The sequence below is a fragment of the Bos grunniens genome, chromosome 8, assembly GCF_055505025.1.
Source record: "Bos grunniens cultivar Pamir isolate PY7600 chromosome 8, Bosgru_T2T1.0, whole genome shotgun sequence".
Taxonomy (NCBI): Eukaryota; Metazoa; Chordata; class Mammalia; order Artiodactyla; family Bovidae; genus Bos; species Bos grunniens.
The window spans coordinates 51,316,643-51,344,191 of record NC_141172.1 but is presented as its reverse complement, the minus strand read 5'-3'; the positions used below and the strand labels follow the sequence as shown (position 1 = coordinate 51,344,191).

Sequence of the window (27,549 nt, the reverse complement as noted above, 5' to 3'; positions counted from 1 at the left end):
GGAAGTTGGAGGGGCAAGAAGGGAGGGAGTGACAGGATGCAGAGCTCTGCCCAGTCCCTTGCAAGTGACAGCTGGCAGCTGCGTTTCATTCCATATCAACTCATACTGGAAGGGCTTATGGTCCTGCATGCTATCTCCTACCCCTCCCTTGACAATCAGGTAATTAGGTAAATAGACTCTGCACAGCTATAAAGATTTTTTATTCGTGTCTGTGATGAAAATGGAGATAGAAAATCAAAAGAAATGACAGTTTGGAAACTGTTTAGGACTCTAACCTAATGGGTATTGAAATGTTATTTGGATTATTTGACAAGCAGAGTGGCCCTGATATGATGGCATTTTAATTTTTTATGTAATTACTAATAGTTATTGAAGCTAGTAACATGCACTTCTTTTTATTTCTGATAGATTTTGTAACCTTTAAATCTTACCCAAGTTCTAAGCTGCAGAAATAGGTCATCTTTAAAAATGGGCTTATGTTGTTCTCTATTGCTTTTTTTCAAAATCAAGACAGAAAATGATACTTAGAGAATATCAGTATTTCACTGAAAAGCTAAGTTATGTTAGAAACTAAAAAAAGTTATCCCCTGGTTAATTTCAAACAAGAAATGCATAGGTTATGAATTTCCTATGTGGAAACCAAAAAACTAGACTCCCATCTAAAAGGAGTGGTTTAAAGTGTGATTCTGCCTGAGATCAGAATACTGGTCATAGTGACTTAAAGGGTGGAGGACATGATTTCTATAAACTGCCACCCCGCCATACCTCGCTTCTTTCATAGGAGCTGTTAATGTTGTGTGGATCTTATGTAAATTGCTATTTGGGCACAGCTTCTGGGCTCATTTCCCGCCAGATGGTCCCCCCCACCCCGACCCCCTCCTAGAGAGAAAAATAGAAGGCATCACTGAATGAGTCCATTTCAAAATGTTCATTTGAGAGTTTTCTTAAAATCATGATTGATCACATTCACACATTGTAAAAACTGGAGTCATTAGATTAAACTTCCTTGTAATAAAAAAAAAAAAAAACATGACCCATGATCTTTCTCTTAATTTAAAGAGACAGGTTATCTGGCAGGCAGAAAGTGCCTTTCTGGAATTGTCTGTATCAGTAAATTACACTTATGCAGGCCAGTAGAAGCTCTGTAGTTAAAAGCAGCTTGGACTTCACTCTGCAACTCAAAGACAAATAAATAATCTGAGGCTGTTGGCTGTTGTTATTCACAGTCAGCAACACTTGAAACATCCTCAGGAGATTTCTTTGTAATGCAAAGTTACCCTTTGCATCCTAAATAAGATCTGAAGCTTTGTAGGTGCTTAAGGGTAATGAGCCAGTTTCTCCTTCCTATTAACAAGAAGTCAAATTAACTTTTTCCCAATGGTTAGGGCTCTCTCTGGTACTTTCCAGTGAATTTCCATTTGGATTTTCATTCTTTAATATTTTTGTACTCAGGGAAGGATTTATCTCATATTAAATAAAGGATCACAGTACTTTTTTTGACCTTTAGACTTCATATTTTCTAGCTAGCTAGAAGACAGTGGAGGGTTTGTACATAAGTTCAGGTACTCAATATAGGTTATGACAAGAAAGCTTGAGTTCACCTATAGCAAATAAAAGCTTGTTTTTTCTTATTACCTAGCCTGGAATTGCTTTGCCTTGCCAAGATTTTGCAGACAGAGGCTTTACTCGAATCAACTTCCTGCTAGAGCGGTATTTGAATTTGGGATGGGTTCTCAATTCCTCATCCAGTCTAGTCAGTAGGGTAGCTGGGGAAGAGGGGAAGGGATAAGAGGGGGCAGACGGAAAAGTAGTGAAGGACAGACTCTGTGCCTGGTATCCTGCCTGCATCAGAATTAACAAACAATATTTGGTTGCAGCTTTGTTTCTGGATTAATAATGGCAGGGATCATAGGGTATGGTGGATAGGTATACAAACATAGCAGGAGAAGAGGCAGGAGTGGACTCCCCTGTCTGAACGTGATGATCATGTGAGGGCTCAGTTAAGCCAATTTGCCTGTGATTTTGATGCGTGATTCTCCATATTATTCTTCCCTCCTGAGTTTCGGTTGCTAAGATAATATGAGCTGAAAAAAATCATAGAATTCATTTTTTACTCACTTCCTCACTTTATAAGGAAGCAAGTGAGCTCTAGTTGGAGTGAGGGACTGGCTCAAGATCACAGTCAGTGACTGTGCCAGGATCAGAACTCAGGTGGCCTAGCTCTTTTAAATATTCTATTTATTTGGCTGCACTGGCTGTGGCACTCAGGATCTTTAGTTGCAGCATTCGAAGTCCCAGTTGTGACATGCTGGATCTAGTTCCCTGACCTGGGATGGATCCCGGGCCCCCTGGATTGGGGGCATGGAGTCTTAGCTACTGGACCACCAGGGCAGTTCCCCGGGGGGGCCGGCTCTTGATCTAGTGCATTTCCGTTCATCCCAGGGCCTTTGAGAAGCCCTTAGTTAAATCTGAGTTTACCTGGTAGCTCAGATGGTGAAGAATCTGCCTGCAGTGTAGGAGACCGGTGTTCAATCCCTGGGTTAGGAATATCCCTTAGAGAAGGAAATGGCAACCCACTCCAGTATTCTTGCCTGGAGAATCCCATGGACAGAGAAGTCTGGCGGGCTACAGTCCATGGGGTGGCAAAGAGTCGGATACAACTCTTTGTCGGACACACAAAGTGACTAACACTTTGCTAAATCTCGTCCTTGTATTTATATTTCTCAGAATTAAAAAACAAAACAAAAACAAAAAAATTCTACTGCTCTTCTATTTTAAGGGTAAGGTGGCATTTCCTAATTCCTTTACAATCCTTAGAAATTTGGGAGAAAGGAGACTGAACTCTCTTCTCAGAGCTTGTGCATTTATTATGAACAAGATGCTATCTACCCCTAAAGACTCCATGTGATGCAAAAGCAAAACTAATGGCTCTCAAAGGGTAGTGAATGAATGAGAGCTAAGTCACTTCAGTCATGTCCAACTCTGTGTAACCCCATGGCCTGTAGCCCACCTTAAAGTCAATTCCCTAACAGGTGGAACTGAGGGGCCCTGGGCCCTCAAATGAGGGAGAGCCTCACTCCTTCTCTTTGGTTGTGGAGGAACAGATACAGGATTCATGGTGGCTTAGTTGGGGGAAGAAGCATTTCAGCAGAAGGGAGTATAAACCATGACAGTTTATATAAATCAAGACAGTTCTTGAGAACTGTCTATAAGACTTGGGAGCCTAGAAGCTCATGTCATCCGAAAGGTAGAACATTTGGAGATGCTAATGGTGGGTTAATCTAAATGGTGGAAAGTCCTGAGGGTCAAAGAAATTTGCATCAAATTGGGAAGCCAGTGCTTTTTTTCTTTTTGAGTAGGGAGTTGTGATTGGCAATAGACTGGCAGTGGTGTGGAAGAGATGGGAGGCAAGACGGGAAGTTGGTAGTCCATGTGAAATAGAATGGACTGAAACTGCCTAGGATGGAAAGAAGAGAGGCAATTATAGAACTGCAGACATGGAAGAAAGGCATAGTACTTGAAAATGGAGGAAGATATGAACCTTCTGGTGAGGTGCCTCATGAAGAACCAGCATACCCTGTGATAGGTTATCACGTCATTCCTCATGATTGAGAATCTGCAGCCTTGCTGCCCTCAGTACAAGTTAATAAAAGTGAGCTGAAGAAAGCGTGAGGCTCTCTCATCTGAACAGTATAGAGTCAACTCTGGCAGAAGCACTTTCAGAAAGCTAAATCTACATCTGATTAGTCAGCCTTAGGTCATGGTCCCAATATTGGGCCGTGGTTTCTATGACAACACTTCCACTGTTAGCAAGAGCAAGCTTCTATCTAGATCTACAGAGGTGGACCGGTTGGAGTGGGATGTAAGGAAGATGGTGCCTTTTTCTTCCAGTTGTCCCCTTCCTTCATGGGCAGTGGCAGTTTGAAGACAGGGATCAGGCCAAATGGTGCCCCTCACAAGCTCCAAGTAGATTCTGACTCCTAGAGTAGAACAGAATAAGTCTTGATAGTGGGCATGGGGGTTGGGGACAAAGAAGGGAGGAAAGAAACAGGAGAGCTCAAATGTCACCTATCACCATTCCATCTCCAGCCTATCCACAAGATCCAGTCCCAATATCTCTTGTGTGGAGACTTCTAGGTTCATCTACTCGGCCCACATGTGGAGGAACTACTCCTGTCTCTGAAATTCCATGATTATTGCGCATGGATTTTACCCTACTGTTTTGTGTGAACTTGCATGTCTTTTCCTTCTTAGTCTCCTAGCTTTTAAATTCTTAGACACACAGAGAATGTGTGTCTGAATCATTCTCTTTGTAATATACCCTCCTCCAGACTAACACTTTCCACGTGGTTCTAGAACTGAAACATTTGTTAAATTCCTACCCTGAAAGAATAATAGCCTGAGAAACAAACAGTGAGGACCAGAGAAGCTATTGTACATCCATCAGGGCTTATGGGAAACTGGTTTGGAAGCCCTACGTGGATAATCAGATTTGGTTAGGGGTAGTTATGCCTTGAGACAGAGATCTTTCCAAGTCCCTCCAATCCAAAAATTCAGAACTGAACATAGGCTTCCTATATGGTGGCCTGTAAAACAGGTTTTAGTGTTGTCCAAATCTAATATGGAAACCCCATTCATAAAGCTACCATTGCCCATGAAGCAAGAGTAGAATACAAATTTTGCCACTTAAGCAGTTACATTTTTCTATGTTCAACTCCCAAAAATACCCAGGAAAGGTTGATGAAGTTGAAAGTTTATAAATAGCTCTTTCTAAAATAGGAGTAACACCTGTGATCTCAGGAGAGCAGCTGTGCACAAGATCTGTTAGGAGGGCAGGTAAAATGGAGATGAGAGGAGAGATAGAGAGATTATTGAGTATGGAAATGTCAGTATCGATAACTGAAAGAAGGATAGCTTGGCATGGAGTAAAGCCCCACTCCTGGGCTGAGCGAGGGGAAGTTTTCTTTGTTGATTAGAGTAAGTTCAGGGGTGATCAAAGGCCTTGATATAAGACCTGAGACTGAATTTCCCAGGAGAAGCCTCTAATCAAAATTTTCATGCACTTAACAGTTCATAGACTCGAGGCTTGCTTTTGACTTGCTTGGTCATAAGTGGCTGGTCTTAAGCTGTTAAATAAGTTAGTGCTGGGAAATAAAATTATCAGCAGGGACTTGGTAATTAGAAACTGTGAGTTTCTAATACCAGACAGAGTCTTGGAATCCTGTATACTGCTATAAATCTGTGAAAAACAATTATTTAAAAACATAAGCACATTTTTTCCTCTAAATGGGTATCTATATGTATACAATGAAGACATACCCATGTTAAAAAAAAAAAAAAATAGCTAAAAGAATCAGCTCTCCCCTTGACATTGGCATAGCTATATGATTACTAAATATATCCCTCAGGAGAGTAGGAAATTAATCAAGTCTCATAAATTAGCTTCACAGAATGTGATTATACTGTACAGTGGGACATGTGTAAGTAAAGGTGAAGGCTTTTTTCTCTCAGCCATGAGGGACCTCACGTGGGCTTCTCTCCTCACCTCTAGATCTGTCAGATAGCAGTAGAAGGGCTTTCTAGTTACAGGAAGGACAGAAGGACTGATACACCCCTCCTTGAAACCCATGCTAATAAAGATCAGATACTGTATTCATTTGCTTGAGCTGCCATAACAAATGACCGCAGACTTGTTCAGTCACTCAGTCATGTCCAACTGTTTGTGACCCCATGGACTGCAGCACGCCAGACTTCCCTGTCCTTCACCATTTCCCAGAGCTTGCTCAAACTCATGTCCATTGAATCAGTGATGCCATCCAGCCATCTTATTCTCTGTTGTCCCCTTCTCCTCCTGCCTTTAATCTTTCCCAGCATCAGGGTCTTTTCTAATGAGTCAGTTCTTCACATCAGATGGCCAAAATATTGGCGCTTCAGTTTCAGCATCAGTCTTTCCAATGAATATTCATGGTTGATTTCCTTTAGGATGGACTGATTTGATCTCCTTGCTGTTCAAGTGACTCAAGAATCTGCTCCAATCTGTTCAAAAGCATTAATTCTTCTGTGCTCAGCCCTTCTTTATGGTCCAACTCTCACATACGTACATGGCTACTGGAAGAACCATAGCTTTGACTAGACGGTCCTTTGTTGGCAAAGTTATTTCTCTGCTTTTTAAAACCCTGTCTAGGTTTGTCATAGCTTTTCTTCCAAGGAGCAAGAGTCTTTTAATTTTATGGCTGCAGTCACCATCTGCAGTGACTTTGGAGGCCAAGAAAATAAAGTCTGTCACTGTTTCCATTGTTTCCCCATCTATTCACCATGAAGTGATGGGACTGGATGCCATGATCTTCATTTTTGAATGTCGAGTTTTAAGCCAACTTTTTTACTTTCCTCTTTCACCTTCATCAAAAGGCTCTTTAGTTCCTCTTTTCTTTCTGCCATAAGGGTGGTGGCATCTGCATATCTGAGGTTATTGATATTTATCCCAGAAATCTTGATTCCAGCTTGTGCTTCATCCAGCCTGGCATTTTGCATGATGTACTCTCATATAAGTTAAATAAGCAGGGTGACAATATACAGCCTTGATATACTCCTCTCCCAATTTGGAACCAGTCCATTGTTCCATATTCAGTTCTAACTGTTGCTTCTTCCCTGAATACAGGTTTTGCAGGAGGCAGGTATGGTGGTCTGGTATTCCCATCTCTTTAAGAATTTTCCACAGTTTTTTGTGATCCACACAGTCAAAGGCTTTGGCATAGTCAATGAAGCAGAAGTAGACATATTCCTGGAATTCTCTTGCTTTTTCTGTGATCCAGTGGATATTGGCAATTTGATCTCTGGTTCCTTGGACTTTTCTAAATCCAGCTTGAGCATCTGGAAGTTCTCGGTTCACATACTGTTGAAGCATAGCTTGGAGAATTTTGAGCATTACTTTGCTAGTGTATGAGATGAGTACAATGGTGCGGTAGTTTGAACATTCCTTGGTATTGCCTTTCTTTGGGATTGGAATGAAAATTGACTTTTTCCAGTCCTGTGGCCACTGCTGAGTTTTCCAAATTTCCTGGCATATTGAGTGCAGCACTTTTATAGCATCATCTTTTAGGATTTGAAATAGCTCAGCTGGAATTCTATCACCCCCACTAGCTTTCTTTGTAGTAATACTTCCTAAGACCCACTTGACTTCATGCTCCAGGATGTCTGGTTCTAGGTAAGTGACCACACCATCCTGCTTGTCTGGGTCATTATGATCTTTTTTTATAGTTCTTCTGTGTATTCTTGCCTCTTCTTAATATCTTCTGCTTCTGTTAGGTCCATAGTATTTCTATCCTTTATTGTGCCCATCTTTGCATGAAATGTTCCCTTGGTATCTCTAATTTTCTTGAAGATATCTCTAGTATTTTCCATTCTATTGTTTTCACAGACTGGATAGCTTAAATAGCAGAAATGTATTTTTTCCCCAAATTCGGAAGGCTAAAATTCCGCTATCAAGGTGTTGGCAGGATTGACTTCCTCTGAGACCTCTTTTCTTGGTTCATAGATGGCTGTCTTTACCTGTGTCTTTATGTCGTCTTTCAATGGGTGTCTCTCTCCTAATCTCCTCTTACAAAGACACTAGTCATATCAGATTAGGGCCCACCTCAATGACCTCACTTTAACTTAATCACCTCTTTAAAGATCTTATCTCCAGTTATGCTCACATTCTGAGGTTAGGATTTCAACACATGAATTTGAGAGAGGGGTGGGCATTCAGCCCATAATGGTTACCTTAGGAACATGGCAGCAGATGGGCCGGGAGTTCCTGCTGGTTCTGTGATTTGTGACTGACCACACACTCGATTTGTCATTCTTCAGTGTTGAGTCAAGGGTCACTTCAGGGGTTCCATAACCACCTTGAAGATTCAATGAATGTGGCAGGCTTAGTTGAGCCCCAAATCTTCTAATAATAATAAGCATAGTATTCAACAATATAATAGAACTTTTACCAAATTCCTTATTCATTATCTCTGAGATCTCACACTAATCCTCCTATCATACTCATTTGGCAGATGAAGAAACTAAGTCTTAGAGTGGTCAACTAACTTTACCACAGTGACACGGTTATTAAGAGGTGGGCATGGAGTGTGTTGATCGTAATAACTCTTCATGATAGATCGCCTCTCTGTGAGCACTGGTTTTTCTGAGTTATCTGTGGGCTGAGAGCCTAAAAAGGAACTCCTTGTAGGAGAATGACTCTGGGGACAGAGGTATGAAGGATCTTTTTACAGCTTTGAGTTGGGGATCTAAAGTAAGGGAGGCCATAGTCCTCAAAGAACACTGAAACCGTAAGTGTGATTCAGAACTTTCCCACTGCTAAGAGATCAGCTAAACCTAGATCTGTTACACCCTAACCCCTGGGAAGATGGAGGAAATGAGAACCAGAGGCAGGGATGGGAATTAGGGACTTTGGACATGGGAGCTCAACCCTGGGGTTGAGCGTGTGTCAGCTTCTCTTCCAATTCGATGTTGTCCTATTTATCCGGTTTCGCTTTTGCTGTCTGTGCTTTTGGTGTCACATTCAAGAAATCATGGCCAAATCCAATGTCGTGAAGCCTTCCCCCTATGTTTTTTTCTAGGAGTTTTATAGTTTTAGGTCTTCCTTTTAGGTATTTAATCCATCTTGAGTTAATTTTTATACATGGGGTAAGGTAAACATCCACCCTTGTTCTTTTGCATGTGGATATCTTGTTTGCCCAGTGCCTGTTTGTTGAAGAAACTGTCCTTGCCCCACTGAATGGTCTTGGTATGTTTGTCAAAAGTCGTTTGACCATTTATGTGTGGGTTTATTTTTGGTCTCTCTATTCCATTGGTCTGTGCTTCTGCCTTTACGCTGGTACCACTCTGTATTGATCTCTATAGCTTTGTAATAAGTTTTGAAGCGAAGAAGTATGAGATTTTAAACTTTGTTCTTTCAAGAATTGTTTTGGTTATTTGAGATTCCTTGACATTCCATATATTTTAGGATGGATTTTTCTATTTCTGCAAAAAATACTCTCGTGATCTGAAGCACCTGCCTTTGTAAACCACTTTTCTATTTTAATTTTTAACAAAATTACTGCAATAATAACCACAGCAACATCTAACTTTTCTGCAGCATCACCAAAGTTGTGCCAGGCAGTGTTCTCTATCCTTACTTAAATCAACTCATTTAATCCTTACAACAGCCCTTGACATAACTATTGATAATTTCCCCATTTGCAGATGAGAAAACTGAAACGCAAAGGGGAATTCTGCATCTTAACTGAGGTCATGCATTTAAAAAGTTCAGAGTAGGATTCAAGTGCAGGTGGTCTGACTCCAGAGTCTCAGGTGTTAGTCGCTGTTCTGTACTTTCCCTGGAAGAAGAAAAAATAGCATACAGGAGTTCAGGCTGCATTGGCTAGACTCTTGGCAGGTGTAGTCCAATTCGTGCAGATGTATTGAGAGGCCCACACATCTCACTGGGTTATGTCTCACAGCTGTGCTTTCCAAATTTTGTTCTGCATTAACACATTATGAAAAGGTGTGGGGGAGGAAGGGAGGAAGAGAGGGAAGAAGGAGGAAAGGAAGGGAGAGGGAAACAAGAGAAAAGAAAAAAGGTTCCTTGGTAAAAAATCAAGTAAGCAAAATCAAACATTTTATTTTCTGTAGAACAGCTCAGACTCTATGACAGGGATCACATGCATTAAAAGTCCCCAAAGTGTTAGTCGCTCAGTCATGTCCCACTCTTTGCAACCCCTTGGACTGTGGCTCACTAGGTTCCTCTGTCCATGGGATTCTCCAGATAAGAATACTGGAGTCAGTTGCCATTTCCTTCTCCAGAGCATCTTCCTGAACCAGGGATCAAACCCGGGTCTCCTGCATTGCAGGCAGATTCGTTACCATCTGAGCTACCAGGGAAGCCCAGTGTCCCCAAAGGAGGCTATAATAGATGGTGTTTCCCAAACTCACTGGGCACAGAGCCCTACGGCAGGGATCTGTAGAATCTCTCCTCTGGGACAGGCTTTGGGAAACGCTGGCTTAAACAAATGTCTGGACGCACCCCTTCTGTGTGTCTTTTGCCAGCAGGACTGTTTGGAAAACTCAGACACAAGTCCTCCTCATGTGTCTGTTTCTGTGTTTATCCCTGTCAGTCACAAGCCTCAGTACATGGGGAGCTGATGGAGAGAGTAGATTTCAGAAATCTGCCCATATCTTGCAGCAGCCTGCTTCCTGGGGTCCCAGGGGTCTGATAGGTGACTCCATTTTCAACCATAGCCAGTGACTCTGTGAGAATAAAAAGATAAAGAAACTTTATGCTAGAGGAAAGCAAGGAACAATTGGGCCACTAGGAAGGAAATACCAAAAATAAAAATAGGGTGGTATTACCAAAGGCATAGAGTGCTCAAGCTTCCACCATGTGTATGTTCAACAAAAGCTCACTGGATACTGGCTGCCAGACATTGCTGCCAGGCCCCCAGGGTCTCTGTGGGGCACAGGATGCCAGTGGACCCTTTAGGACCCAACCATTGGCCCATCCAGATGGAAGTGTTTTTATTTTCGGCCCCAATTTCTTCATCTGGCAAACGAAACAGACAATGATACCCTAAAAGGATGTTATCAAAAAAGTTTTAATTTTAATTATATAAAATATAAAGACAGATACTACATAAAACCAAGGAGTTGTTTTTTTCTTTAAAGAAAAAAAGAATAGTAAAATTTTCAAAATCCAGAAAAAAAAAATTTAAGAACAAAATTCAAAACTGAAAAACAAAAAGCAGCAAATCTAAAAAAATAAGGAGGTAGTAAGAGGAACCAAAATGAAAAGAACAGATAATTGGAAAAGAGAAATGGTTATGAGATAGAGTACAGCTATAGACTGCAAAACAGAATTAGATAAATTTTAAAACAACCCACTGCAAAAGAGAATCAGCAGTCACCATGTGGAGCAGATAGTGGCTGTGGCTTATTTATTTTAATATCCCCACTGGCTTGCAGAGATCAGACCTTCAGACAGTACTGGTGAGGATGAATGGATATGATAGACAAGTGGCCAGGGGGGCAGCAGGCCCTCTGCCAAAATCAGCTTATCAAAGGCTTGACTTCTCTGCCTTTTTTCAGTCATGTTAATATTCAGTTTTCTATGTGCTTTCTGGGCCTGCTGCGTCCTACTTTAATTTGGAAAACATCAAAACCCTGATAATACGACAGTGGGCTGTGACAGTCTACTATTGATACTGAGACACAACTGAAATTACTACTATCTAAGCACTTATTTCTAATATCAATGAATTTGTTCAAATGAGAATTTCTAGAAACTCTTAGGGAATCTTATTATATTTAAATTCATCTTTAAAGTGTTGCCCATGTTGGTGTTTTAAAAATTGAAACAACATAGAAAAGTAAATAAATAAAAAGTAAGAAGTCCCTTTCTCCCTGTATTACTCCATGTGCATGCTGCTGCTAAGTCGCTTCAGTTGTGTCCAACTCTGTGCGACCCCATAGACAGCAGCCCACCAGGCTCCCCCGTCCCTGGAATTCTCCAGGCAAGAACACTGGAGTGGGTTGCCATTTCCTTCTCCAATGCATGAAAGTGCAAAGTGAAAGGGAAATCACTCAGTCATGTCCGACTCTTAGTGACCCCATGGACTGCAGCCCACCAGGCTCCTCCATCCATGGGATTTTCCAGGCAAGAGTACTGGAGTGGGGTGCCATTGCCTTCTCCGACTCCATGTGCATAGCCACTACTAATAGTATATTTCTATTTCTTCTAGATATTGTCTATGCCTAAAAATATGTATAAATGTGCATGACTTTATATAAATTATATCATTCTAAACAAATACCACCTAGTGATTTATTAATTAAATATATCTTAGTTACCATTCCTGTCAGTACATTTAGAAAGTTTTTGCATTGATTTGCAGTGATGACTTTCATGCTATATTTAATCACTCACCTGTTAAATGTTTAGATTATCCTTTATATGTTTTCAAAAAGAACTGAGTAGAAAAATTCCTTTAGTGAAGTACTAATTAGACTATGGGCTTCCCAGGCGGCGCAGTGGTAAAGCATCTGCCTGTCAATGCAGGAGATGCAAGAGATGTGGGATTGATCCCTGGGTCAGGAAGATCCCCTCGAGAAGGAAATGACAACCCACTCCAGTATTCTTGCCTGGAAAATCCCATAGACAGAGGAAGCTTGGCAGCCTACAATCCATGAGGTCACAAAGGGTTGGACATGACTATCTTTAGACTTTATTTACTTCAGTCTATTTGGTGGAAAAGACAATTCAGGTTCAAAGCTGAGGGCAAAATGGTACAAAGTACTCAATCTCCCTGAAACAGAAATGGCAAGAAACTCTTCATGATTGGATTAGATACTTCTCCCAAGGTGCCTGTGTGTTTTTCTTTTAGTTGAGGTATAGTTGATTTGTGTATAGCAGAGTGACTCATATATGTGTGTTAGTTGCGCTCAGTTGTGTCCGACTCTTTGCAATCTCATGGCTTGTCCATGGAATCCTCTAGGCAAGAATACTGGAGTTGGTTGCCATTCCCTTCTCTGGGGGGACCTTCCCAACCAAGGGATAGAACTGGGTCTCCTGCATTGCAGGCAGATTCTTTACCATCTGAGCTACCAGGGAGGCCCAAGAGAAGGAAAATGAGTATTCGTTATTAGATTCTTTCCTATTATAGATTATTATAAGATATTGAATATAGTTTGCTGTGCTTGCTATACAGGTCCTTGTTACTTATCTATTTCATATATAGTAATAAGTATCTGTTAACCCAAATTCCTAATTTACCCCAACCCCCTTCCTTTCCTATTTGGTAACCATAAGTCTGTTTTCTATGTCTATTAGGCTGTCTCTGTTTTGAAAGTAAGTTCATTTGTATCATGTTTTAAGATTCCACATATAAATGATATCGTATGATATTTTTCCTTCTCTGTCTGTCTTCACTTAGTATGATAATCTCTAGCTGCATCCATATTGCTGCAAATGACATTATTTCACTCATTTTTAGTGCTAAGATTCCATTGTTTATCACATCTTCTTTATCCATTCATCTTTTGATGGGCATTTGAATTGTTTCCATGTCTTAGCATTGTAAATGGTGCTGCTATGAACAGTGGGGTTCATGTATCTTTTTAAATAAGAGTTTCTGTCTTTTCTGGATATATCCCAGGAGTGGGATTGCTGGATCATATGCTAACTCTATTTTAGTTGTTTTTTGGAAATTGAGGTACAGTTTATTTACAGTGTTGTGTTTGTTAGTTACTGCTGCTGCTGCTAAGTCACTTCAGTTGTGTCCAACTCTGTGCAACCCCACAGACAGCAGCCCACCAGGCTCCTCTGTCCCTGGGATTCTCCAGGCAAGAGTAGTGGAGTGGGTTGCCATTTCCTTCCCCTTGTTAGTTACTACTGTATAGCAAATGATTCAATTTTACACTTACATTCAATTTATACATTCTCTTTTATATTCTTTTCATTACGGTTTATCATAGAATGTTGAATATAGTTTTGTACTATACAATAGGACCTTGTTGTTTATCCAGTTTACATGTAAAAGCTTACATCTGCTAACCCCAATCTCCAATTCCACCCCTTCCTCAAGCTCCTCCCCCTTGAAGACTACCAATCTGTTCTCTGTCTGTGATTCTATTTCTCTTTTACAGATATGTTCATTTGTGTCATTATTTTAGATTCCACATATAAATGATATCACATATTATTTGTCTTTTTTTTTCTGACTTGCTTCATTCAGTATGATAATCTCTAGCTGCATCCATGTTACTGCAAATGTTATTATTTTGTCCTTTTTATGGCTGAGTAGTATTCCATTATATATGTGTACCACATCTTCTTTATCCCTTCATCTGTTGATGGGCATTTAGATTGTTTCCATGTCTCGGCTATTGTGAATAGTGCGTCTATGAACATAGAAGTGCATGTATCTTTTTGAGTTATAGTTTTGTGTGGATACATGCCCAGGAGTGAGATTGTTGGATCAAGTGGTAATTCTATTTTTAGTTTTCTGAAGAATCTCCATACTTGTTTCCACAGTGGCTGCACCAACTTACCTTCTCACCAACAGTGTAAAGGGTTCCCTTTTCCCCACACCCTCTTTAGCATTTGTTATCTGTAGACTTTTTAACGATGGCCATTCTGACTGGTGTGAGGTGGTACTTCATGGTAGTTTTGATTTGCATTTCTCTAGTAATTAGTGCGGAGAAGGCAATGGCACCCCACTCCAGTACTCTTGCCTGGAAAATCCCATGGATGGAGGAGCCTGGTGGGCTATAGTCCATGGGGTCGCTAAGAGTCAGACAAGACTGAGCGACTTCACTTTCACTTTTCACTGTCATGCATTGGAGAAGGAAATGACAACCCACTCCAGTGTTCTTGCCTGGAAAATCCCAGGGACGGGGGAGTCTGGTGGGCTGCCGTCTATGGGGTCGCACAGAGTTGGACATGATTGAAGCGACTTAACAGCAGCAGCAGCAGTAGTAATTAGTGATGATGAACATCTTTTCATATGCCTTTTGGCCATCTGTAGAAATGTTATTCTTAGATTTTTAAGAAACCTTCATGCTATTCTCCCTAGTGGCTGCATCGGTTTACATTCCCACCAACAGTGTAGGAGTGTTTCCTTTTGAGAAATGAAATTTTATTCAAGTTGTTTTCATATAGAATGAGGGTCAGCAAACTATGGCCTCCAGGCCAAATCTAGTTGGGCACCTATTTTTCTACCTAGTTTTATTGGAACACAGCCACGCCCCTTCATTTGCATGTTTTATGGCTATTTTTGTGCTACAGCACAGTTGAGTAGTTGTGACACAGACTGTATGACCTGCAAAACCTAACAAATTTAGTATCTGGACCTTGACAGGAATTTTGCTGACCCTAGCTCTGGAGAAGTCAAAGACTTAATTCCCCTGCCACACCCTAGGGATCAACAAATATAACTGCTTGAGCAGCAGTCGAAAGAGTATCTCTTTGGGCTCCTGTTGTTCATATTTCTGGGGCCAGACTGTCCACACTCCTGAGTGACTAAGGGGAAGTAAAACCAAGGCAGTGAGGCCATTGCATTGCACTGCTGGGGAGAGGAATCCTTGTGAACAGGTTTCCTCAAGCGGGAGGGTAGCATGGGGGAGGCATTTACAGACTCATTTGCACAAACCAGAAATCCCAGGTGGTGCCGAGCTGCTGGTGAGGAGGACGGGCAGGGTTTCTGGAGTCAGTGCTCAGACTCTGGACACTTACTTGGTCAACCTCCAGAAGCTGCTGACTGCATTTCTGAAGACAAATAAAAATTTCCATTTCTCTTCCTCTTCATTTCACAAAAACCTCATCCTTATTTAGCATGCCCGCCCCCCGCCCCAACCTTCCCCCTACCCCAGGGTGCATCAGAGAGGTATTTTTATCACTGTGGGAGAAAGCACTGTAAACTGTACACTGGCTGAGCTTCACCTGATTATGTTTAGAGCAATTGCTCTTCTGCGATCATCACTTTTGTAAGAATCACCCAGATTTCTGAGTTGTGTTTTTGTGTTTAAATTTTTAAAAAATTGCTTTATAATATTGTGTACATCCATTGTACTAGTTATCTAGAGGGGTGAGATGGGGTGGGAGGAAGGCTTAAGAGGAAGGGGATATATGTATACATTTGTCTGAATTATGTTTTGAAGAAAGTTTAACTTGTTATGGAAAGTGATTTGTTGGTAGAGAATTTTGGTGGTCAAGTTCCATTACGTGATAAGACTTTATGAGGAACTCTTTGCTAGAAGAGCAGGGCATCCTCACATCTCTAAATAAGGGTGTTTATTCAGCAGCTAGTTATTCACCTCCACCACATGCTAGGCCCTTTGCCAATTACACATGCTAAGCACTGGGAGAACCTGCCCTCATGGACCTCTGTGTGTAAGTGTGGAGGTGGGGAACAAGAGTGGTCATGAGTGTGGGAGGTAGGGCAGACAAGCTAGGAAGAGATTGTTGTAAATCATGAAAAATATCCATTTGATGTGAGCTCAGGGTACTGTGGAACTTGACCTAACTGTGCAGGTTGGGGATGAGCCCTGTGGCCAAGATGTCTAAGCTGAGTTGTAGATTGTACTTGGCCCTAAGCGAGGGCCAAGTAGGGAATGGGCACTGGCCAATGTAGGGAGTGTCTGAGGGGAGAGTAAGCTTGGGTGTATCCTGGGAAGCCAGACCGTGAAGTCTGGTGAGCCACACTCTGGAGCCAGGCCCCTTCCTTTGGGGCAATGGGGATGTGAAAGGACTGAAACAAGGTTAGATTGAGAAGGTTGGATACTGAGCAATGTGGAGGGGTGGGGAGTGAAAACAGAAACAGGTTTCTGCTAGGAAGAAAATGAACTAAGATCGTAGCAGTGAAAGTAAAGAGGAGAAGATGAGGCCAGTGTATAAGACTGGATTGTCAGGATGGTCAACTGGATTGGGAAGAAATGGTAGAAAAAGAAGGAAAAGAAGAATGAATGCTCATTTTGGGGATTGGGAGCTCAGCGACATTCACCGGGATGGGAAGATGTTAGCTGACTATTACCATGTAATAAATTGTCTCAAAATTTACCTTAAAACAACAAACATTTATACTCTCATGGTTTCTGTATCAGGAACTAAAGAGCAGATTAGATAGTGGTTCTGACTTGGGGTCTCTTACGAAGTTGCTGTTGAGACATCAGTCATCTGAAGACTTGACTGGGGCTGGAAGACCTGCTTCCAAGGTGAGCCCCTCACATGGCTGTTGGCAGGAGGCCTCAGTTTCTGCCTGGATTTTTATAGGAAGCCTCAGTTCCTTACTACATGCTTGAGCATCCTCTGGATGTGGTGGCAGCAGGCTTCTCCCAGGGTGAGTAATCCGAGAGAGACCAAAGAGGAAGCAAGGCACGTGCTTCTTGGGACCTAGTCTTAGAAGTCACACACTGTCACTTCTACCTCATTCCATTCTTTAAAAGCAAGTAACTAAGTTCGGTCTATGCTTAAGGAAAGGAGGATTAGGCTCCAACTTCTGAGGGGAATGTCAGAGAATTCATGGACATTTTTTAAAACCATCGCAGGGAATGTAGGCTGTAGCAGACCTGTGTAAAAGAAAGCGCTGAATTCAGTCTTATACATGTTGAATTCAAAGTGCTTATGAGTCATCCAAGTTGTGAACTGTATATTGGCTTCAGAAACAAGTATATGCCCCTCTGCAATGTGATATTACATCATTTAATTTAATCTTCTTAACAACAAATACATTATTGATGTCTTAAGGTCTTAGAAAAAAATGTGGGACTAATATATACCCTGCAGGCAAGAGGTAGAATTCTCCATGCAGCCCTGTTCACAGCCAAGGATCTAATTATTATCTGAAAAGCAAAGGGTTTAAATGATATTTAGGCTTTCCTTCTATCCCTCCTCAGTGTTCCTTAAATGGTAGTGCTCATAAGGCTACTACAAAGGATTTTATACAGAGCGACATATGCTATCATTCAAGGGTCATTTGGATGACAAGCGATTTTTGCTACTTGGCTATTCTGAGAATTCAACTCTGAGTAAGGAGACTATATTATGTCTCTCTCCTCTGAGAATCGGAGAACAGATGGCTGTGGTTTGTGGGGTTTTGCAAAATCCCTAGAGAAGGTAGTAACTGGGTGAGTGCCAAGTGCTTATCTTCTATTCATTTTCTGTCTTCTCCTTTCCCTGTTCTCCCTTCCTTATCTGTCCTCAGCTGACTGGCTTATAGGAGTCACCACACTTATGTGTTCTGGGGTGAGTGAGGTCCCATGGGGTAGCCAGTTGTTGGCAAGAACCTCATTTCATGAGCTCAGACTCAGCTTCCTAAGCTCCCATCCTCTCCTGATATCAGCTTGATTAAGCTGTGTGTGATCCCCAGTACAGCCTGTCTTACCCCCAGTTGAGTAATGTGATAAGAGCTCTGGAGCTTACAGAGTAGCATGTACCCTTACCTTAAATTGTGCTGCCCACTCTATCAGATTTCCCTGATAATTCAGTTGGTAAAGAAACCGCCTGCAATGGAGGAGACTCTGGTTTGATTCCTGGGTCGGGAAGATTCCCCTGGAGAATGAATAGGCTACCCACTCCAGTATTCCTGGGCTTCCCTTGGCTCTCAGTTGGTAAAGAATCCACCTACAATGCGGGAGACCTGGGTTCAATCCCTGGGTTGGGAAGATCCCCTGGAGAAGGGAAAGGCTACCCACTCCAGTATTCTGGTATGGAGAATTCCATGAACCATATAGTCCATGGAGGCACAAAGAGTTGGACACGACTAAACAACTTTCACTTCACTTCACTTTATCAGACAGGGATCCTAAAATGGAAACTCTCCAACCCTTGGTCTTTAAAGGGCTAATTTATGTATTTAACAAAGGCAGGCAAGCACCTGGTGAAAGATTTTCTTCTTTTTTCATTTTATCTCCAGGCCTAGAGGAAGCAACCTTACCAGTCCAGTGTGTCTTATTTGACTAGAAGAAAATCAGGAGAATTTTAGGAACTCTGTCATGAAAGAACTTTCTCTTTATGTAATCATTTCCCAAAATAAATAAGCATAACTATCCAGTATTTTTTTAAGAACAATTAACATGCTTAGCCTGCTACCCTATTTCTATGGAGCTGTATTTCTTAATGGTCAGTCTTATAAAAATGATTATTCCCTGGAAATGGTGTTGTCAGCTGCTGAGTGTGCACACCTGTCAGGAAACATGAGCATCTAGAAGTGCTGTGTGTGTGTGTGTGTGTGTGTGTGTCTTGGTTCACTGCTCATTTGCTGTTAAGAAGACCCTGATCCTGGACAGGGCTAATCCTACAACAATTAAATCCCTCCAGCTTCAGAAATGCTGGAAGGATATACAATGTAGAACGGGCTTACCTTTGTACCTGGTCTAAAGGCAAAAGGGTGGATTTAACCAGGTACCAAAGTTTTGCTGTCGTGATTAGTCTTTTACTCTGTGGTGTCAGGACTGCCATGCTACAGCATGCTGGTTTCTTTATGAAGACACGTAAGTACCAGAAACACAAAATCTGGTAATAGAAATTCTTCTAATAGAAATGAGATCCATTCTCAAATGGAAGAATTCCATTTATATCACTGGCCCCCACTTGGTGCTGTTTGTGATGAGATAGGTGCCCACATTTAGTATAAATAGCATGAAGTTACCTAAGGGAATGGTTCTTTTTCTAACTTCCTGGATTGAGTTGAGCCCTTAGCTAATTCATTCATTTTATTTTCTAATATTTGAGTTCAAGGCTATTTATTTTACTCTAGGAATTTCTTTAGCTACTTTCACAAGTTTTGGTATGTCATACTTTATTGTTCAACAACTTACAAATATGTTTTCCAGTTTCCAGTCTTTTTATGATTGATTTCTTATATGTCATCCTGAAGTCAGAAAATAAAGTACATGCAGTATAGTGGCTCAGATGGTAAAGAATCTGCCTACAATGCGGGAGACCTGGGTTTGATCCCTAGGTCAGGAAGATCTGCTGGAGAAGGGAATGGCTACCCACTCCAGTATACTTGCCTGGAGAATTTCATGGGAAGAGGAACTAGGGGCTCACAAAGAGTTGGACATGACTGAGTGACTAACACTAACTAAGATTGACTTTTGGTATTTTACATGACATTTTATACAATTTTCAAGAGTTTAAAAAAAAATGTGTAATTTTCTTGAATGCAGATCTCTCCATTAGATTAAGTTGTGTTAGTACTTTGTTCAGATCTTCTGTATCTTTATGCATATTTTTCAGATTTATAAATTCTTGAGACATATTAAGTTCCCACCCATGAAATCAATTTCTCCTTATAATTGACTTTTTTCCGCCTATGTTGTTGAAAGCATATTGACTCTGGATCAATATACCTTCTGAGAAATTCCTCCTTTTATCATAAAGTATTAACTTTCTTAACCCTTAATAATGCTTTTCTGCCCAAAGTCTATTTTGTTTGATACTAATTTTGTGACACTTGCTTCTTGTGGCTAATGTTTTTCTGATATTTCTTTTTATAACACTTTATCATAAACACTTCTGCATTATTATTTTTAGATGTTCCTTTTTTAAGCAGCATGGCTTCTCAGGGTAAATGACATTACCTGCTATGACCGACAACCCCAAATCTCAGTGCTTCAACACCATGAAGATTTTAATTCAGTTCAGTTCAGTCGCTCAGTCATGTCCGACTCTTTGTGACCCCATGAATCGCAGCACGCCAGGCCTCCCTGTCCATCACCAACTCCCGGAGTTCACCCAGACTCACGTCCATCGAGTCAGTGATGCCATCCAGCCATCTCATCCTCTGTCGTCCACTTCTCCTCCTGCCCTCAATCCCTCCCAGCATCAGGGTCTTTTCCAATAAGTCAACTCTTCGCATGAGGTGGCCAAAGTACTGGAGTTTCAGCTTTAGCATCAGTCCTTCCAAAGAACATCCAGGACTGACCACCTTTAGAATGGACTAGTTGGATCTCCTTGCAGTCCAAGGGACTCTCAAGAGTCTTCTCCAACACCACAGTTCAAAGCATGAGTTCTTTGGCACTCAGCTTTCTTCATAGTCCAACTCTCACATGCATACATGACTACTGGAAAAACCATAGCCTTGCCTAGATGGACCTTTGTTGGCAAAGTAATGTCTCTGCTTTTCAATATGCTATCTAGGTTGGTCATAACTTTCCTTCCAAGGAGTAAGCATCTTTTAATTTCATGGCTGCAATCACCATCTGCAGTGATTTTGGAGCCCAGAAAAATGAAGTCTGACACTATTTCCACTGTTTCCCCATCTATTTCCCATGAAGTGATGGGACCGGATGCCACGATCTTCGTTTTCTGAATGTTGAGCTTTAAGCCAACTTTTTCACTCTCCACTTTCACTTTCATCAAGAGGCTTTTTAGTTCCTCTTCACTTTCTGCCATAAGGGTGGTGTCATCTGCATATCTGAGGTTACTGATATTTCTCCCAGCAATCTTGATTCCAGCTTATGCTTCTTCCAGTCCAGCATTTCTCATGATGTATGCTGCATATAAGTTAAATAAGCAGGGTGACAATATACAGCCTTGACGTACTCCTTTTCCTATTTGGAACCAGTCTGTTGTTCCATGTCCAGTTCTAACTGTTGCTTCCTGACCTGCATATAGGTTTCTCAAGAGGCAGATCAGGTTGTCTGGTATTCCCATCTCTTTCAGAATTTTCCACAGTTTATTGTGATCCACACAGTCAAAGGCTTTGGCATAGTCAATAAAGCAGTAGATGTTTTTCTGGAACTCTCTTTTTCAATGATCCAGCAGATGTTGGCAATTTGATCTCTGGTTCCTCTGCCTTTTCTAAAACCAGCTTGAACATCTGGAAGTTCATGGTTCATGTATTGCTGAAGCTTGGCTTGGAGAATTTTGAGCATTACTCTACTAGCATGGGAGATGAGTGCAATTGTGTGGTAGTTTGAGCATTCTTTGGCATTGCCTTTCTTGGTGATTAGAATGAAAACTGACCTTTTCCAGTCCTGTGGCCACTGCTGAGTTTTCCAAATGTGCTGGCATATTGAGTGCACTTTCACAGCATCATCTTTCAGGATTTGAAATAGCTTGACTGGAATTCCATCACCTCCACTAGCTTTGTTCATAGTGATGCTTTCTAAGGCCCACTTGACTTCACATTCCAGGATGTCTGGCTCTAAGTAATTATTATAATCTCATATTATTTGTTCATTAAATGGCTTTTATTGCCAGTTCTTCTGTTTACAGCATCTGCTGGCAATCTTTCGTAATGTTTTTCCCTAGTGTAATTTGTAGCTTAGCGGGTGTGGGTTGGGGGTGTTGGTGTGAGGTCATCTTTTAGAGGGTTTTTAACTTTCTCCTAAGTGGGTTTCCAGTGAATCCTAGTTAGTGCAAGTAGCACTGCCAAGTGGTTTCATATTTGATTCTTCTGGAACCTTGGGAATCTTGGCTTTTAATGGTCCTAGGTGAATTTTAATTTTAATTTCTTGACTTGTGTTTGCTACATCATTCAGGTAATATAAATCAGACACACTTGGCATACAAATAGTGTGTCTAATTCTCACTGGTTGCTTTTTATTTTCTACCCAAGATTCCAGGCAGACTATGCTTTCTGAGGCCAGAGGATAGAGTTTGTTCTCACTCTCTTTTCATTAAGAGGGCGGTTCTTTAGGGACCATGGCCTTATGTGGATGTTCAGATCTAGGTCTTTCTTCTAGCACCTGGAGGTCTCTTCTCCTGTGGGGCCCTAAGGCCTATGTCCAGTCAAGAATGCTCCAGACTACCTTTCTTCAGCTTTCTAGAATAACTGTTCATTTCTGGCACCTGGAATTTCCCTTGGTCTCTCTCAAGTTTGGAAATGTATTGATTACTTTTAGGGTGTTCTGTCTTACATAGCATTTCTTTGCATTTATAACTATAAATGATATTACACCTTGTCAGACACTTTCTAATCTCTTCTTTTTAGCAAATAAAGTCTCAAAGTGACAGCTCAAGGGTTTCTACCTTGAATGTAATAGCATTGTTTTATTTTGATTAAACTTATGCAACTATTTCTTTTAGGCAAGTGATTCTAAGTTTCCATGTATAGTGATACAAATCTTTCTTTGAGAGCAAACTTGAAAAAAATAAGTCAATTGAAATAAAAGTATTAAGTAAACTGACAAGGGCTAGGTGACTGTGACAAACCCATAAAGGTAGTATGTTAATATTCAAGTTTATAAATACTTGAAAGCCTTTGATGCTCTTCTGAGCTTTGTCCTCATCTTTTAAAGTGTTCTTTTATGTTTTAACAACCTAGACAGGAAGATGTGTACATCAGCCTGAGCCTGGGCTGAGAGTGTAAGAAATCAGGGCATAGTGTGAGTCAGATACTCCCTTCAAAACAAGCAATAAAGATCGGAATATACAGTAGTACTACTCAGAATGGGTTGGATTAGCATGTTTGAACAAAGAAACCCAATATCTCTGGGTAGGACAAAACAAAAAATTCTTTCTTGCTCATATATCCAGTGAGCTTTGTTTAGAAGGCAATGGCACCCCAGTCCAGTACTCTTGCCTGGAAAATCCCATGGATGGAGGAGCCTGGAAGGCTGCAGTCCATGGGGTCGCTGAGGGTCGGACACAACTGAGCGACTTCACTTTCACTTTTCACTTTCATGCATTGGAGAAGGAAATGGCAACCCACTCCAGTGTTCCTGCCTGGAGAATCCCAGGGACGGGGGAGCCTGGTGGGCTGCCGTCTATGGGGTCGCACAGAGTCGGACACGACTGAAGTGACTTAGCAGCTGCTCCTCGTAGCTGTCGGGCTGAGCTCCTCCATAGGCACCAAGGTGGGGAACAACACGTGGCACCCATGGTTTCTCCTAATTCTTCTTCCCAGAAGTGAAACCTGCCACTTCAGCCACCATTTCATTTGTCAAAGCAAGTCGCATGCCCACCTTAATTTCAGAGGAGGACAGGGAGGTACACTTCTACCACGTGTGCAAAAAGTGGAGAGCCAGAACTGTTTGGTGAAGATCAGTGATGTTTATAAAACTGCCCAGCAAACAAACAATTCCAGATCCATCCTCTAGATGGAGATGTGGAGCTAAGCATCTTTTGGAGAGGATGGCCACAGTAGAGTCAGTCTTGTGTTTACAACTCCCCCCAACCTGTTTGGTACCTCCTTGCTGTATACAGAAGACCCCAAATTAAGTAGTGACTACCGATGGATATGGTAAAATACTTACCTTCACGATGGATTGATTAGTTACCCAACCGGTCCTGAGAGGCGTCCATTACTGATGTAAAACTCCATGCTACTTCCTTGCCAATTATTCTGTTTGGCTGCTTTATTTCTACAAATATTTATCGGCCTAATGTATGAATGTGGTAGTATTGACAATGGCTGCAACTTGGGTTTCTCCCAGGTTTGCCTCTGGTCTATTCTGGTTCAGTGTTCCTTCTCTTTTTCCTGGAGTTTCCTAAAAAAGTCCGCATGGCCTTCTGTAATATCTGTGGGTTTGTGGGTCCCTCGCTTCTGATCACTGCCCGATCACAGCTTCAGTTTTTCTCTTCCCTCAGGTATGTTACTTTTGGTTTTCTAGCACCTCCTTAACAGGGTCTCTGCTCTGTGTTGCAAAAAGACATTGAGAGACAAAGGCTCTATTTACTAACTTCAGTGCATCCGGGGCACTTACAGTCTCTACGGAGATCTGTTTAGCGCTGAAACTTACCCTTACCTGGGCTAATACTCAAATTTTAGGAAACTTAATTATGTTTTGTCTAACCACGACACACACTTCAGTTAAATTACTGATCCTGCATTATGTTTAAAGTGAGGGGACATAATACCTTAAACTTACTTAGTCAGTGCTTTATAATTTTCAGAGCACTTCCTCATTCTGTTTATTCTCCACAGTCCCTGTAATGTTGGGTATTTATTATCTTCCTTTAAAATCACAAAGATAATTAATTTTCTCAAGGTTAATCAGCTTGTCAGTACTAACAGTAGAACTATAACCCATAACTAGACCCTCATATCTAGGACTCTTTGAATTACTCCATGATGTTGCCCATAGCTTAGAAACATCAACAAAACCTGCAAAAATTTAAGATGGATATTATCTGTTTTTAAACTTCGTATTGGGCCTATGGCCAGCACCCTTATGTGCTCTCTGAAGCAAGTAGATATGATGCCTTTTTTTTTTTTTTAAGGTTGACTTATAGGCAACTAGGGAAAATCATGTATGTGTGCATTTAGGGAAGTTCAAGTTCAGTAATTCAATCCAACACATATTTATCGAGTGTTTATACCAGGTGCTGGAGATGTAATAGTGAAGAAGACAGACATGGTTTCTGTCCTCATGAAGCTTCAAGGCTAATGGAGAAAGCAGTTACAATAGACAGCAAAAGGAACTTCAATAAAGGAGACAGCATTTTTTTCTTTCAATATTATTTTTAGGCATTGCACAGTCTTTTTTTATTGGTGAGGGAATGGAGACACAGAAAGATTAGATAATTTGCCATATGACACAGTAAGGGATGGAGCTAGGATTTGAATGTAACTCCTCTCAGCAGCATTTCGCTGTGTCACAGGTACTACAGGGTTGATGTCAAGGAGAACACAGACAGATGACAAGGCATCATTGCAGGGAGATCTGAAAAACTGCAGCAGTATAGGAAACCCAGACAACTATCCCTCTGGGTCCCAGGTCTTTCAAAACTGGGGCCCCTGGAAGGCCTTCTCTTTGCCCACCACTCCCACCTCCACTGCTGGACAGTTCAGTTTGCTGCCTCCCAATGCAGTGTGTCTCTGGCAGGAGTTATCTTATTCCTGCCATTACATTATTGTCTTTGGCTCACATGCTGACCCCTCACTCTTTTCGACTAAGCTGCAGGACTCATTTCAGAGAACATACACAGCAGAAGCCATAGCAAGTATATAGAGAAAGAAACTCCGTATGTTTTTGAAGAGGTGTGTAGGGTTGACAGGTAAGGATGAAGGCATTTACTTCTCTCAGGAGCAGCTCTGAGTTTTTGGTAACAGTCATTATTATTTTAACTCCATCATCCCATTTTCATGACAAGAATGAGGCTGGTCTATTTCAGTCTTCTGTATCCTTAGCACAGAGTAGACACACAGTACATATTTATTGAATAAGTGAAGCAAGTTGTTATCACTAGGGACATAGGATTTTGTTTACATCATAGGCTTTATTGACAGTAAGGGGTTTAACTTGGATCCTGAAAATATTGATCATCCAGGTAAGCAAACTTCAAATGTTTGGTAGACCTGGATTGAGGTGGAGAGGAGTCGCAATAAGAGAGGGAGGGGGAGAGGGAGGGATTAAATTTAGGACTTTAACACAAAGGTTTATCATGTTTAAATTTAGAAGGGTGCCTACATCAGAGGTATTTACCCTAGATGAGAGAAATTACAGAAAAGCGCCCAAGAATAAAAATATATAATTGTGACAAATGGGGATGTACTGAATGAAGGTCAGGAGATAAAAATAAGTCAAGGGGAATTTATTGTGAACAGTTGTTCAATTCAGTTCAGTTGCTCAGTCATGTCTGACTCTTTGCAACCCCACGGACTGCAGCATGCCAGGCCTCTATCACCAACTCCTAGAGTTTACTCAAACTCATGTCCATCGAGTTGGTGATGCCATCCAACCATCTCATCCTCTGTTGTCTCCTTTTCCTCCTGCCTTCCATCTTTCCAAGCATCAGGGTCTTTTCAAATGAGTCAGTTCTTCGCATCAGGTGGCCAAAGTATTGGAGTTTCAACTTCAGCATCAGTCCTTCCAATGAATATTCAGGACTGATTTCCTTTAGGATGAACTGGTTGGCACTCCTAGCTGTCCAAGGGACTCTCAAGAGTCTTCTCCACCACCACAGAACAGTGGTTAGCTTCCTACAAAAGCACGTGAATTTGCCACAGTTTCCTGAGTATTTGTCTGTTCCCTTCCACTAGTCTTACCAAGTGGGCTAATATAAACAGTTCCAGGTTCAAAACTGATTAGAAAAGATAGTAACTCATGACCAAAACCATCTTCATCAATGCGTAATTCACAATGAATTTTTAAATATTCAAAGGAAAGAAAATATTAATAGTTGGTACCTCCTCAGGGATGTCAGGCACTTTATATTCATTGCTTAATCTTTCAGCAGCTCAGTGAGGTAGGTGGTATATCCCTATTTTACAGAGAGAGACCAGCAGAGTATGCTTTCCTGTACCCATAGTTTAGGTAGTATGCTCAAATTTACACAGAGGAAGAGATACATACAAAGTCAGCTCTGTCCTTACTCCAGAGCATGTATTACATCTCTTGTTGGAAAGAAACAAAGTTACATGTCTCCTTAAATATATTTTATTAGTTATTTACTTTTCCTGTTTTTGAATTTCTCGAGGTGTGTTTACTTGTGTGAGCTGACAGAAGTGACTGTCTATGTGCACAGAGTAAAAGCTGTGTCTGTGGTTCTCATTCACAGTAACTGCAGAAAGTCTGTTTTCTAAGTTGGGGCCACTTCCAGTGAATTCAGTACGTGTACTAGGTTTATTGAAAATACTATCCTGGAATCTTGGGGTTTCCTTTTCAAAGAAAATGAAATCCCACGCAGTGTTTTACACCATTTGCTTTTTTTCTTTTTTCCAGACTGCTGTCAGAGGATGTGGGAATGGACATCCACTCTGAGGAGGGGATGCTGAGTCCCACTGCTGCAGACATGAGGCCAGGTGAGAGAGTGTTCATTCATTTCTTTCAGCGGTGTTCTATATCCAAACGTGTTCATTATTCAGTGAGAGAACCATTTCCTGTGCATCCAACTTGTGATTTCAGTGATAGAGGTGAAGAGAGTGAGAAAAAAAAATGTGTGAGGAAGGTGTTAGGCTTGATGTAGTTAATTACAGAGTCGACTTGAATAACCAACGAACGCAGGCTACCCTTTGTCTCCCAAGCCGTGCCTAGATCTGCCAAAATGTTTTCAGTTCCTGTGATAATGGTTGCTTTTTATCATAATACCAAATTCTAACCAACATCTAAGTTCACCAAATTTATACTTAAGTGTGA

General features: G+C 41.3%; 2 protein-coding genes across 13 annotated transcripts in view; one reads left to right on the top strand and one right to left on the bottom strand.

Moving 5' to 3' along the window:
• Nucleotides 1-27,549, top strand: part of PRUNE2 (prune homolog 2 with BCH domain) — a 295,098-nt gene that overhangs the window by 223,560 nt on the left and 43,989 nt on the right. For all 7 annotated transcript variants that reach the window (XM_086415566.1, XM_086415569.1, XM_086415568.1 and 4 more), the window contains one exon: nt 27,136-27,215. In XM_086415566.1, coding sequence (XP_086271692.1) covers nt 27,136-27,215 — 80 coding nt within the window. The remainder of the gene's footprint in view (nt 1-27,135; nt 27,216-27,549) is intronic.
• GCNT1 (glucosaminyl (N-acetyl) transferase 1) overlaps nt 9,621-27,549 on the bottom strand; it is a 220,675-nt gene continuing 202,746 nt past the window's right edge. For 3 of the 6 annotated variants that reach the window (XM_086415598.1, XM_086415609.1, XM_086415610.1), the window contains 2 exons: nt 10,381-27,305; nt 9,621-10,278 (listed from right to left, as the gene is read on the bottom strand). The gene's annotated coding sequence lies outside the window, so the exon portion shown is untranslated. The remainder of the gene's footprint in view (nt 10,279-10,380; nt 27,306-27,549) is intronic. The other 3 variants (XM_086415603.1, XM_086415599.1, XM_086415611.1) reach the window with 1 other exon arrangement.